The sequence below is a fragment of the Homalodisca vitripennis genome, unplaced genomic scaffold (genome assembly GCF_021130785.1).
Source record: "Homalodisca vitripennis isolate AUS2020 unplaced genomic scaffold, UT_GWSS_2.1 ScUCBcl_2401;HRSCAF=7124, whole genome shotgun sequence".
Taxonomy (NCBI): domain Eukaryota; kingdom Metazoa; phylum Arthropoda; class Insecta; order Hemiptera; family Cicadellidae; genus Homalodisca; species Homalodisca vitripennis.
Genome location: NW_025778517.1, coordinates 23850 through 38424, shown reverse-complemented (window position 1 = coordinate 38424; position 14575 = coordinate 23850). Strand labels below are relative to the sequence as shown.

General features: G+C 33.5%; 1 protein-coding gene across 1 annotated transcript in view; it reads left to right on the top strand.

Annotated features, from left to right (window-relative positions):
- LOC124372014 (ryanodine receptor-like) overlaps positions 1–14575 on the top strand; it is a 49844-nt gene that overhangs the window by 14529 nt on the left and 20740 nt on the right. Inside the window, exons 6-14 of the mRNA XM_046830388.1 lie at positions 1095–1205; positions 2426–2528; positions 2643–2778; positions 4440–4521; positions 6229–6392; positions 8393–8582; positions 9615–9730; positions 10416–10573; positions 11297–11608. Of these exons, the coding sequence (XP_046686344.1) occupies positions 1095–1205; positions 2426–2528; positions 2643–2778; positions 4440–4521; positions 6229–6392; positions 8393–8582; positions 9615–9730; positions 10416–10573; positions 11297–11608 (1372 nt within the window). The remainder of the gene's footprint in view (positions 1–1094; positions 1206–2425; positions 2529–2642; positions 2779–4439; positions 4522–6228; positions 6393–8392; positions 8583–9614; positions 9731–10415; positions 10574–11296; positions 11609–14575) is intronic.

Below are 14575 nucleotides of genomic sequence, written 5' to 3'. Positions count from 1 at the left end.
CTTTCAGCTGTACATTTCAGTAATACTGAATTATTTAAATAACATTAATCGTTTGCTAAATAAGTACAAGTAATTGAAATTTTGGGACGGTCTGAACCTGTTGGACCCCTTCGCTGGGTACATCCTTGGTAAGAGTGTTAACCTGAATTATTTTTACAAACATAATTAGCAAATAGTAACTAATTAAAAACCAGAAAATGGTAATTTTGGATTGAATTTATTGAAAATTGTTGAGAAAATATTTTTTGGAATGTTAAAGTATGACAGCCCTATTTGATATATTGTACCATACAAATTTTTGTAAAATGTGTTGAATTTGACATTTGATTGACCCTTTAACTGCCAAAATCCAACATACCTTTGTTTGGTGTCCAAGTATAACCCATATCAGCCCAGATAATAAAGTGAGAACTAAACATAATAATGTGTACATATGACTACATAAGGCTATTACAGGTTAAATTACTGTTCAGTAAAAAAATCTATTCCTTAACTAATTTTTTTATGATTTATCAGTACCATTTCAATAATCAGTCCTTACTTCATATATAAACTAATAATTATATCTTAACCTCCCATTCTTAAAGCCACTCAGATTAGCATTAAAACTAAGTTTAAAAAGATATTGAATAAAAAAACTCCAGTAATTTATCTGTGACTTTTTTGTGAGTAAATCACTAAGCCAGAAGTGAAAGAGTTAATTTTAGTATTTTGCACCATGTATAGTAAATAAACATAATAATAATTTATAAAATATATACAAATTAGATTTGTTACTAGAAATTATAAATAGGTCCTCTAAACTTGATATACAAAACACAACATATTGAAATATATTGTAAGAAAATATCATTAATAATGAAAAGACTTTTGGGCATCAAAAAGATTTTTTTTAAATGTAACCACTATCTTGGTTTAAGGATATTTAAGGAATTATTATGAAATTCTTTTCAACAATTTGGTGGAAACAAGAACTATGTGGTCCAAACTTTGTCCATAAAAATAAATTTATGAAAGCCACTGATGCTATAGTTAAACAATTAATTCAAACCCTATAATGCACTCTACGTTTATTAATTAATGTTTTTTCTCAGTCTGTTCTGCAAGTTGGCCAGCTTGTTGCGTTCTCGACTGGCAGCTTTTGGAGCTGATATTCGCATAACTGTGCGATGCCTTCAAGTATTGGTCAAAGCCATTGATGGAAAGTAAGTAAACATTGCTTTGGAAAGGTTCTAATTTTATATCCTCTAATGTAATTTATCTTAAGTTTGGTTCAAAGAGAATTCTAACGTTATGAGATCAATTACATTTCTTTTGGTTGTTTTTCTTTAAATTCTTTCAGAAGAGCATATGTAATTGAGTTGTTTTGTCATTTTGCTAAAACATATATGTTGAATCATACTTTCCTATCAGTCACATAATGGCCATTAACACAATAATATGATGGTAAGTCATATGTAAGATTACATAAAGCTTCAATCAGCTAACAAATGTCAAAAACCTAAGAGTTTTGGGACTAAAAGGTCATTGTCTTTATAATGTGACATATGAAGAGGATGGTTTTTTAAGTTTGCAAGCTTATTTTGCAAGCTAAGAAGAATTTTATTAACTGATAAAACATGGTTGGTTCATATTTGTAACTATTTTCATACTGCCCTATTTGCCCCCCACCAAAATTAGCGTGGCTGAAAACCAATTTTTCTCTATTTTGCAAGAAAAATCATGTGCTTGTACAGTGCAAATTGGTTCTAGCTCTTGAACTATAATTTTATATAATAATAATAAAACTGAACAATGCAATGATCACCATGCTTATCTTATAAACATTCCATTAACCATTGATTAATGATGAAATAAAAACAATATGCTAATTTTTTAATACAGTGCAGCCTGAAAATAGAGCAAGGTAAAAGGATTATACCATTAAAATTGTATAAAATCTTTATACACAGCATTCAAATAGTTATTGCAATTAGCTCAATTGCATAAATTTACTTCTAATGATGTAAAATATGCCATTACATAACATGTTAATATGATGAACTAATTCAAACGTAAAAATGTTTGACTGTTGTTCATAATATTTCTAAATTCTTATGAGTGCTGGTGTGAGTTTTATTATAGAATCGAATCTTGATTACATTACAACTATGGGAACAGAGTAAATTATTGTTTTAAATCAGTATTTAAAATTGCTTTTAGCTTTCTCCTCCTCAATTCACTTCAGAGAAACTATTAAAAAGTGTGATTTTATACATTCAAATGTTAATTTACAGTGTATATCATTTTTGGTACTTGCAAAATACGTGCTCACAAAACTCAGTTTCGTAAACTAATATATTTTTATAGATAAATATAAATTATTTAAATAATTACCTATAAAAGAGTTCTTTCTTCTTTCATAAGAGTTCTCTGACTTTTATAGATCATTGGTGAAGAACTGCCCAGAGTTCATTAGGACATCGATGTTAACATTCTTCAACAACACAGCTGATGACTTGGGTCAGACCATTCAGAACCTTAGAGATGTAAGTATTCTAATTGTATACTTAATACTTTGTACTGTACCATACTGATATGTCATTAAAATATACCAATAGTAATGATAGAACTAAATACATGAATGCTCAATGATTGTGTAGGGACGCTACAGTCACTTGAGAGGTACTCACTTGAAAACTTCCACTTCCTTGTTCTACATCAATGATGTCATCTTGCCTGTGCTGACTGCCATGTTCGACCATCTGGCAGGCTGTGAATATGGAAGTGATCTTCTTCGTAAGTATAGGCGTTTGTACATACAGAAAAAAATCATCTTATACACTTTTATTAAAAGTCCATTTCATGCAGAAAAGAGTTTTATAGGCTTTCCCGTAAAAGCAGGCCAAATGTGCTGTTAATTCTATGATCACTTGATTCCCAGCTCTGCTTTTAGATTATGCTGCTTTCGTACTTTCTGATTCCAATACTGATTCAGTAGTTATTGTAAGAACTAACAGCTCTTATTAATGAAACGTGTCCTAAGAAAAGCAGTGACTAAAAACCAAACTAACGTGTTTTTAAAATGTTGCATCAATAATTATTGATCATGCTACAACTCCAACCAATTATCAGTCCCTCAACTCTGAGTAATTCTTTATAATTTTAGGTATGTTACAGAACAACTATTTTTTGATCAGTCACTGTCACATTTTGTGCTAATTAATACTGCATCACCACCACAGAGTCGCAAGTATAGAAAGATAAACAGGCCGTAAGATATTCAGCCTTGTTGTGTTCATTCTGTGGCTCCACCTATATTAATACTGCATCACCACCACAGAGTCGCAAGTATAGAAAGATAAGCAGGCTGTATGATATTCAGCCTTGTTGTGTTCATTCTGTGGCTCCACCTATATTAATACTGCATCACCACCACAGAGTCGCAAGTATAGAAAGATAAACAGGCTGTATGATATTCAGCCTTGTTGTGTTCATTCTGTGGCTCCACCTATATTAATTCGGTTATTTTCTAGCCACACTGAACATTATTTTCATTTACTGAACATAAATGGTGGCATCAACATAGAGCAAAAACATATAACCTTAAAGATATGTTACTATTCATTATTTGTTCTTCTAAGTATGTGACAACCAAATTTATGTGGCAGTTAGACTATAAATTCAAGGTCTTCAGAATTATACACTGAATTTCAACATACAATGTCCATTTAATGGGGCACTTACATTAAAATTTTCAATGTTAATAGATGCATTTTTTCAGGTCACAATATATTTATTCTTTTATTAATTTATGCAATATGTGTATTTCTGTATTCTATCAGTACCTTTGGAAGTATTTATAAATAAGTTAATTGAAAACTTTGATGAATGTGATTTAAATATACTGATAGAAGATTAAAGTATTATTATTATTATTATTATTATTAGTCTTTTATAAAAACCAAGGATTGCTTTGAATTTATTTGTGTTTATTACTGATGCAGGTCACATGTTAAATCTGTAAACCACATCACAAGTTTGTAATGGCTGAGAAATTTGATCATATTATTGTGTTATCTTAAAAGTTAAAAATGTATAGTCATAATTTACATAAACTGATGCAACAAATAAGAGAATATTTTACAGTTTCTAATGCTATGAGTCAAGAATCAACAGTATTGTACAGGTCCATCATTTGTGTTTTTTTTATTCTGAACTATTGTCTAAATCTTGTGATTCTCTCCTGAAAAGTTTTAATTTCAGAGTTCCTCAAGTCCTGAATCATTATTGCAATGTGACATACCAGTCTGTTTATTTTCACACATAATATTATAACATATTCCACTAGTGTCTTAAATATATGAAAGATATACTACTTCAGAACCGTAATCATGAATTGTGAGATGGTCAAAATTTGTACAGTTTCCTTACTTACACTATTTTGTTTTGTATTTCAGTGGATGAAATTCAAGTTGCCTCGTACAAGATGTTGGGCAGTTTGTATACTCTTGGAATTGACGCTACTTTGACTCATGATAGGTGAGCTTTTCGAAACAACTAGATAACAAACATCAGAGTGCATTTAAATTTGATTTAGTCTTTTTTAAGCAACACAGACAATATTAGGGTTCTTCCTTTTAATTTAAAATGAAATTTGAGGTATGTTTTTATGTATGTATAGTAAACCCTGGTGTGAGGCGACAGGATAGGTAGAATATCATTAAAGCTGGATATGAAGATCGTAAGTTTATTTATAGCAAATCCAATCAATGTTACACTTTCCTTTTTGATTGCTCTTTAAAACAACTAATGCAGGGTGTATTTTTTATTTTTGTAAACACAAGTGCAATAAAATATAATTTAAATGGGTAAAAATAATAAATAATCTTTAAAAATGAAACATTCAATAATGTACAATTATTAAAATTCAGATCTTAACTTAATGAATAATTAAAAAGTAACTAAAACTTGTCCCAATGCATATTTTAAAGCTGACTCCACAATGCTGATATCACAGTTTCATCAAATTAATTGTTTCTATAATATGGGCGAGATCAGGTTTTGTCGTAAGGGGAATTCTCGCCCTCACCTGTCTTTGCCCCACTGTGCGAAGTGTATGAGAACGAGATTGAGCTTGCCCTTGTGGCATTCCTTACTCTCACAACATACTGTTACAAAACGTTTTATCCTTTATCACCTGGTCAGATATCTGAGGTGCCAGATATGACAGGTATTACTGTACTGGTTTAAAATTTGTACTGCAGCGCTGCATTTGGCATTTGTGTGCTGTACACCTGCATCTGTTCAGAAACCTCAAACATTACAGAAAAATTGTACCATGTTTACATTTGTTTATAATTATTGCATGCTTTTTTAAATGTATGCTGTGGCTTGTTTTCTATTATTAAAGGTGTAAAGGCGGTAGAAATTTATCATTAAAGTTTATGAGGAAAGATTATGAGCGATGAAATAGTATGAAAATGAGTTAGAACTTATTAATTATGATCGGATGAGAAACTAAGTTATCTTCAGTCATTATGAAGATTTTGTTCAAAAATTAGCAAGGAAATAAAAATGAACAGATTCTGCACTATTTCATATTTATCTGATGAGAGTCACAATGTTATCTAATCTAGAAATGATCAAAAATAGTGTTTCCACTGGGTAACTGTGTTCATAAAAATACTGGTAATGATGCACAGAAGCAAACTTTTAGCCAGTTTGTTGAGTTTTCTAGAGTGGTACAGTAGGAAAAATGATGATTTTTAAACCAAATCATAACAGGCGCAAAATATGAGTGATTGACATGTTACAGTGTCGAATGGCAATGTTCAACATAAAAATGTATTGGTTCGGAAAGTAGTTTTTACTTTGTTTTGGAACTACAAGGATGTATTGCTTGTGAATATTTTTCCTTGTGGGAATACAGTGTTATGAGACATCAAAAATTCTGAAAATGGTGTGACATGCTGACAAAATGAACTGTGTGTTCTACAACAATGACCAATTTTATACAGCTAATCAAACTCAAAATCTCATCAGATCATTTAGCTGGGAGCAATTTGTTTCTGAATTGGAACGTGTGTGGGTCATCACACAACAATGATGATGTTCAAATATCCGTGTCATGGTGGTTGTCAAATCAGGGCGGTAGACTTCTATGATTTAAAAAAGATAGTACTTAAAATCATGCCTCGTAGTTCTATTTGTAATTACCTACCTCTATTTGATAAACTTGTTCAACAGAAAATACTTGAAGACTGAAATAGAGCGACATCGACCTCAGCTGGGCACCTGCCTTGGAGCATTCTCCTCAACATTCCCTGTCGCATATCTGGAGCCCCATCTCAATAAACACAACCAGTTCTCTCTCGTCAACCGCATCGCAGAACACTCCCTCGAGGCTCAAGGTAACGTACTCCAGAGCTCAGACCACCTGATACGCTAAACAGTCATCTGCATAAAAAAATCATAGATTTGTATTTAAATCATCCTTCTTAATAGTGGTCTACAAAACTTAATTTTAAATCTTTACCTCATTCTTCTACATAAGCTAATGTTTAGGAATGATTTGAATAAATCGTCTACTTTTAACTTGTTTAAATTACTATGCTATTGCTATAAGGAGCAGTAGCTGTTTTTTTTTAAATATTCTGAGGGTAGTAAACTTAACTTATTAAACATATAGTGAGTAATTGTGACTAATGCGTTGGTGTCACCAGAAGATGTTGCACAGTATGGTTCTCTGTTTATGTACAAGGATGGTCTGACAAGTTTCTGACCTAACAAAGATACAAGATATTTTTTCTGAAATAAAAACAAAATTTTAACTTAGTCTCCGTATAATCTACACACTTCTCCCAGTGATGCTCCCATCTCTGTAATCCATCCAAATAGTAGTCAGCATTTTTCTCTGCAACATAACTGTACACAAAGGCGATTGCCTCTTCATTTGATAAAAATCTTTGTCCTCTGAGCGCAGTTTTATAGATGAGGGAACAAAAAGAAATCGCTTGGGGCTTGATCTGGTGAGTAAGGTGGATGGTCAAGAAGTTCAAACCCTAATTCATGAATTTTTGCCATGGCAATCGTTGAGGTGTGAGACAGGTTGTCTTGGTGAAACAGGATTTTCTTTTTTTGCAAATGTCACTGTTTTTCCGCAAGTTCTGCCTTCAGCTTGTCAAGTAATGATGGCCTGTAATGGTTTTTCCTTTTTGAAGATAATCAATTAAAATAATCCATACTACCCCATAAAACAGTCGTCATCACTTTCCCAGCCGAAAAAACAGTTTTTGCTTTGTTTGAGGCTGGTTCTCCCTTTGCAGATCACTGTTTGGACTTTATTTTGGTTTCGGTATAATGGTGTATCCAGGTTTCATCTACAATAATTAATCAGCGTTGAATTTATTTCGCCTAAACTGCCCCAAAAAAGCTTTGGAAATATTCATTTGAACACGTTTTTGGTCTAACATGAGCAAAGCGGCACTTAATGCTTTCTCATGCCTAAATAAATATTAATTTAATATGTTGCAAACATGTTCTTTTAACATGTTTACAGCCTATGCTATCTCTCGTACATTAATTCGGCAGTCGTCTAACACCATTTGGTGAACTTTGACGATGTTTTCATCGGTAGTTGTAGTTTTTTGGACATCCCAAATGTTCATCATTTCCAAAGCTTTTACGGTCACATTTAAATTCAGCAGTCCAAAATTTCACTGTGGAAAATGATGGTGCAGAGTCCCCATACACAGAATCCAATTCATCTTTGGTTTGCGAAGGGCTATTACCTTTAATAAATAAATACTTAATGACAGCTCGATACTCAATTTTGTCCTTTCACAAATATACTCACATCAACTCTCTCAAAAAACTGATACATAAAAACTGTACGTCGAATTGAAACAATAACTTTATGTTTTAATGTATGATAAATGAAAATGTAGAGTTGAGCTCCATTTCACCATCCACTCAGGGCAGCATTTGAAATTATCTGACACTTGACTCCTGGAATCTGAAGTTGATCTCCATCTGAAGAGATAAAAAAATGGGTCAGCAACAAAGACTTGCAAAATGAACTCTGCATTGTTTCGACGTCAGAGACACCTAAACTATAAAAGAGGTCTTTCTGGTGTACCCAACACCCATTCAGTATAATCTAGATAAAGAGGTGTTTTCATTGTTTTATCAGGTGCAAAAGTCTGTGAGTGACAGATTTCAGATGCTGCATTGAAAGGAAAATGGAGCTGAACTCCAACGGAATGTGTGCAGAGGAGGATTATATTGAAACTCAATACTGTGGCTTTTGCAAGCAGGAAAATTTGGATTCAATTCTTACTTTTATAATTGATAAATAGAGTATTTAAAAGATGATCGATTATTTTTCACTTTAATCTTACCTTCACTGTAGATATCCTGACTCGAATGGAGAGTACGATGCCAACTCTTGACAACATCCTGGCGGAAGTGGACCAGTTCGTGGAGTCTGAGAAGACACATACGGATGCACCCCATGTCATCGATGTCATCATGCCCTTGTTGTGTTCCTACCTGCCCGTCTGGTGGAACCAAGGCCCTGACAATGTTAGTCTTACTGCCGGGTATGTCCAATTTAAATTCCAAACATTATTTAAGGAAAAAAGTTCCTTAATATACATTTTATGGTTATTCATCGGTTCATCAACCTTACTATAACAATATTCCTGACCTTTTAAAGGTTCAATTCAAAACTATTGTTACAAATACTTGTTGGTGAAAAAAATAATACATTACATTGTATAACCTCTAGTTTCACTACTTATAATCAAATTGAACATAACCATTGTATAAGACATATTGCACTGGATAAAGTTACATTTTTAAATAACGAGCAGCTAAGTTTTCCAGGACACTCCGTGTCAAGATATTGCTTACATAGCTAAATTGTTAAAGTGGTTTGAACTATAAAAATTTACATTTTAATTAAAAAAAAAAAGTAAAGTAAAGAATGTCTTATTTTACCAGGCGAAGTTAGGGCTAAGAAGCCCTCTCTAACACTTAACCTGGGGACCAACGGCTTAAAGGTGACTTCCGAACCACCACCAATGACCAGGCAGGCGGGCCGCTTGCAAGGACAGGATCGCTCAGCGGTCACCTGCCAACAATGGTGGTGGTCTTATTAACAATTAAGATACTGGTACTATGAGCTTACACAATGCCTATGAGCTAGAGGTTTTAAATATTAATATCTATTTTCACTAAATTCAGTATGATTTTATCATCATCTTATTTAAAACCTAAACCACCAAAAAACTGGAATATATGATGCACATTCATTACAGGTTTTCTGGTTACTTGTGCAAAATTGTTCATAGAAAAAGTAAACATTTCATATTCATACCAAAGACTCAGAATTTTTCTGGCATCACATCAAATCACAATTTATTTCCAAGCAATATGATTTATTATTAGACAGAATGATGTGGGAAAAATAAATAAAATTGTTCAAATTAAGGTAGGACTATAACAGCGTCAATTCTGGGACCTAATTCTTAGCTTTATTGTATTTGTTGGTCTGCTATAACAATAACTTTTTTGCTTAGTTTCTTTCCACACATTTATCTTTGATAAAATATGTGTATTTTTCTTTTTAGAAACTATGTTACAATGGTTACAAGTGAACATATGAACCAACTTCTCAAAAATGTCCTGAAGATGATTAAGAAGAACATCGGAAATGAAAATGCCCCTTGGATGACAAGAATTGCAGGTATGTTATTGATTATGTGAACACTTGATTTGTCAACTATTACTTTTTACAATCACAAATATTCTGGATAATGAGTATGCCAAAAAAGTTAACAAATAATCATAATAAGAGTTTTAAATATTATATGAAATAATGAAAATCATTTTCTAATTTATTGTCAATTGGGTTATGGATAAATAAGATTATCAGTATAAGATGATTTTTAATTTTGTAGCAGTGCAAATAATCTATTCCAATTGGTAATAACTTCTGGTTATGAAAGATTATCATTTAACATTTTCTGGTTCAGAACTATTGTCAATGGTAAAGTAAATTAACAATTAATTTGTATGTATTTTTGCAATATCAAAAAATCATAATCAAATGCAAAGGTAGTTGTACAAATGGTAATTGTGCTGTCAATGCTTTCTGATTTGTATTAGAACAATAACAATTAGTTTTATAGATTATTCTAAAATTGTAATCAACAAGCTTTAACAAGAACATGTAAAATATGTTATTGTTGTATAAATATTCTCTTACTCAGCGAAGTGCTTTTATGTAAAATAACCAAAGTTATTATACTTAAACGTAAGGTGTTTCATTAACAGTATGAAATAATGTAAAGAAGAAACCAAGAGTAAAAATAAATGTTATAGAATGAATCTGTTACTGTATTTTTTTCATTTTGTGTTTCCCATTGTAGCGTATACTCAGCAAATTATCATCAACTCTTCTGAAGAGTTGCTAAAGGATCCATTCCTGCCATTGGCTGAGCGCGTTAAGAAGCGTACGGACACTCTGTTCCACAAGGAGGAGTCTCTGCGAGGCTTCTTGAAGTCATCCACTGACGACACATCACAGGTACACTATACAGAAGATTACCATCAAGAACGTAGCCAGGAAAAAATTTGGAGGGTCCAGACAAATAATATTTTCCCATAGTGGACAGAGAGTAAGCCCCATTTTGTTCCTTAAAAAGTTCTTAACCTGTTTCTTTGTTGAGAACGATCTTTCTGCAGTACATGTCAGTAATACTGAATTATTTAAATAATAATAATCGTTTACTTCTCATAGGCCTACTGCAACATTGTTAATTTGTTTTAATAGTGTGCGCATTATCATGAATGCAGAAGACGTGACAATGCAAAACTAAATTACATTTCCAATTGAAATAATGATTTAATATTGAAAATTTTACCCTCTCCAATCTGCTAAATTTATACGGTTAACATGGAAATCTGGATAAATTACATCTGCACGATCGAGATCGCACTGTACTTTTTATTTAAAATTGAATAAGAATAAATTATTATTTTTATTAGACTTGAACATTCAAATTGTCGTATGTGTAAAATTTATTTTTGATGAATGGTTTGAAGGGATAACAGTTACCCTCTAATAATTTAGCTATAATTTTCTATTATCAAGGAACTGATATCATTCTTTGTACTTACTGAAAGTAGTACTCATTAGAAAAATAATTAAAAAATCCTTTTTTTACATCTGGAGAACTTTTTTTGCGACTTATATTAATAAACTTTTTAAACCAAAGAGAAGTTTATAGATAATTATCTACCTGTGTAGGTGGAGACACAGATACAAGAAGACTGGCATCTGTTGGTCCGCGATATCTACTCGTTCTACCCACTACTGATCAAGTACGTAGATCTGCAGAGGAATCATTGGCTGCGTAATAACATCTCAGAGGCAGAAGACCTCTACAACCATGTAGCAGAGATCTTCAATGTGTGGTCCAAGAGCCAGTACTTCCTCAAGGAGGAACAAAACTTCATCTCCGCCAACGAGATCGACAATATGGTCCTGATCATGCCGACAGCCACCAGGAGGAGTGCGGTGGTCTCAGAGGGTGGCTCAGTACCGTCTGGCGGAGGAAAGGTCAGTACGCAGCACTTCATCTCAGATTTAGTATTTAGTTAGCATATTTAATGGGAACAACACTTTACTTAGATATTTTGGAAAAAATGGCGCCTGCTAGTAAGAACCCGGGTTTGTGGTGGATGTCCAAGAAAAGTGACTAATAGCTCTGGAGGAGTTATGTGTACCGGTAATTGTAAAAATTGGTTTCATTTTGATTGTGCGGGTAAATCTAAGAAGGATTACTCTTTCTCCAAAGGTGAAAAGTCGAACTTTCAATGCAGTGAGTGTACGCAGCAGCAGTTGGAGAAACGTGTATCAGTGAGTAAGCCGATCGATGCAGTGGGATGATTTAATGAGTTCTAATAGCAGCTCGTGTGAGTGTTCGGTGCATATTAGAATTCTAACAGACCAGATTTTTGATATAACTCAGAATCAAAAGGATCTTCGTAAACAGGTTACCGATCTGTTGGCCGAGAACGCTAGACTAACCTCAATTCTGACCGATCATTCAGAAGTGATTAGCAATATCTTAACTAGTAATAGTAGTCGGACCTCTTATTCTAGTGCTTTAAAATCATCTCCTAAAAATACAAGCTCATTATATTCGGTAAATAATTCGAATAGGACTGATGGTGAAACTAACATTAGTGAGGTTATTAATGATGACTTTGATTTGACTCCAGTGGTTAACTCTGACAACTCTTCATGCATAAGCAGGACGAAATTCTGTACCGTCAAACAGCTTTTTTGAGGGAAATAACTATTCCAAAGAGGAAGGAAAAAGTTTCTAAGCCTGCAGAAGATCCAATTGGTCCGTGTTAATGGGCAAACAACAACTGTAAGGCTTCATGACAATACTCAGTCTCCCAACTCTAAGCAAGGCAGTTCTGTTCCAGTCGCCAATTCCTATTCCACTGTTGTTTGGGGTAAACGTTCACTATCAGAACCAGGGACAGTTACGAAGATGAGTAAAGTTTGAATCCGATCGTACAGATTTCAAAAGTAGTTCAAGCCAAAAGAAAGCGTGGTGTAAATATTGGTTTCAGTTCAATAAACTGCAAAACCGAAATCGCGCTGATTTTATTACGGGACGTGCAACAAGTAATGACCAACTCAAAGTTGTCGAGAAGAGTAGGTTTCTGTTTGTATCCAGTTTGATGAGGATGTTGACTGTATGGCCGTGAAAAGATATATTAATGAAGGTGCTAACGGTAACTATGGAGTTTACGAAACTTAAGAAACAGGTACCCTGGTTATAGTTCTTTTAAGGTTAGTGTTCCCGTTACCCTCTGGGAAAAAGTGTATGATGCAGATTTCTGGCCAGTTGGGACTTATGTGGCTCGTTTTCGATATAATCAGAAGAATAATTCTCATGATGTTCCTAGTGAGTCTTTTTTTGGAATCAAACCATGGTGTGAGTTTTGGTAACTTAGGCCTGCCAAAGTTTGCAGTTAGGGTGAGTGATCCAATTCCTTCTCAATCTATATCTGGTTCGAAATTGGATGTAAATTTTGTGCACATAAACACTCAGTCAATTAAAAATAAAGTTAACGAGTTGGATGTTTTCCCTTGAGGATGTCAATTGTGACATACTTTGCATTAACGAACACTGGTGTGTGGACGATGAAATATTGCTTTATCAACCAGCAGGTTTTCTACTAGCTGCTCGTTATTGTAGGCCTACTTCATTTGGCGGAGTGACAATCTTTGTGAAAAACACTTTTTTTACATGCGTTTGAAGTTGTTGACATCCATTGCCTGTGTGAAATTAAGCAATTTGAAGTCGCTGTGATAGTTTTTTTCCTACTTTGCGCTTACTGACTGTGTCTGTATATCGTACACCTGATTCGTCAGTCGACATCTTTACAGAGAAGCTGGCTAATCTTATTGACTTTGTAAATAAATACAGAAATTTCAAGATGATAATTGCGGGCGATATAAAACATGGATCCAAAAAGTGACGACCCTAAAGTGCAAAAACTTTGTAAATATTCTACGATCTCTTGATTTTGTCTGTTTAAAATTTCCAAGCCCACCCGCCTTGCCTCCTGTCTTGATAATTTTTATCACTAACCTACACCCCCTCAATGCTTACCTTGTGAAATTATCCAACCTCATCTTTCTGACCATTGTGCATTACTTTTAAATTATAATATGCAACACCTAACCTCATCTTCTGAATATTTTCAAAATAGTCACGGTACATTTGAAACACATAGGCCGTTGAGCAAACCTTGTCTAGATAGACTTAAGCATAGGTTAAGATCTGTAACCTGGGATAGCATCTTTTTAACAGTAACTAATGTTGAGTTAGCTTTTTCAAACTTTTCTGCAAGTTTTATCTGATTGTTTGAATGAATCATGCCCTCTAAAAGAAGAAAAGTCTTGTCAACCATAGTAAGGCCTAGATATAAGTCAAAAAGCTTAAAGTTGAACTGGTACACTCCTCTGCTAAGGGAAATAAGGCTATTGCTAGACTTAAGTCATGAAAAAGGAAGGACTGATCCTCAGTGCATGCAATTCATGGTAGGCTTAAGAAAATGTATAGGCAGGAAATTATTTTGGCTAAAAAAAGAGCAAATGAAAAGTTTATTTTTTGAGTCACACAATAAATGTAAGGCTGCATGGAAAGTTATAAACGCTGAAACAGGTCGTGTGCCTAACAAAGCCAAAGAAAAAATCCCAATAACAGCTGATGATTTTAATAGCTTTTTTATTAATGTTGTTAATGTGTTAAAAAAATAGCTGTGATATTTTAGATGTAGCAAGTTCTGTTGATATGTTGAAATCGTCAGGTATTAAACCCCCTGGCCTGTGTAGTTTTTAAGTGGACAGTTGTAAATAGTAGAGATGTATATAGTTCTGTGTATAGGTTAAGTAATTCCAGATCAGAAGATGTCTATGGACTTTCCAACTTTGTATTAAAGGAAATATTAGATGTTATAATCTATCCTTTAACACAGCTGATAAACTGGGTGCTTACTG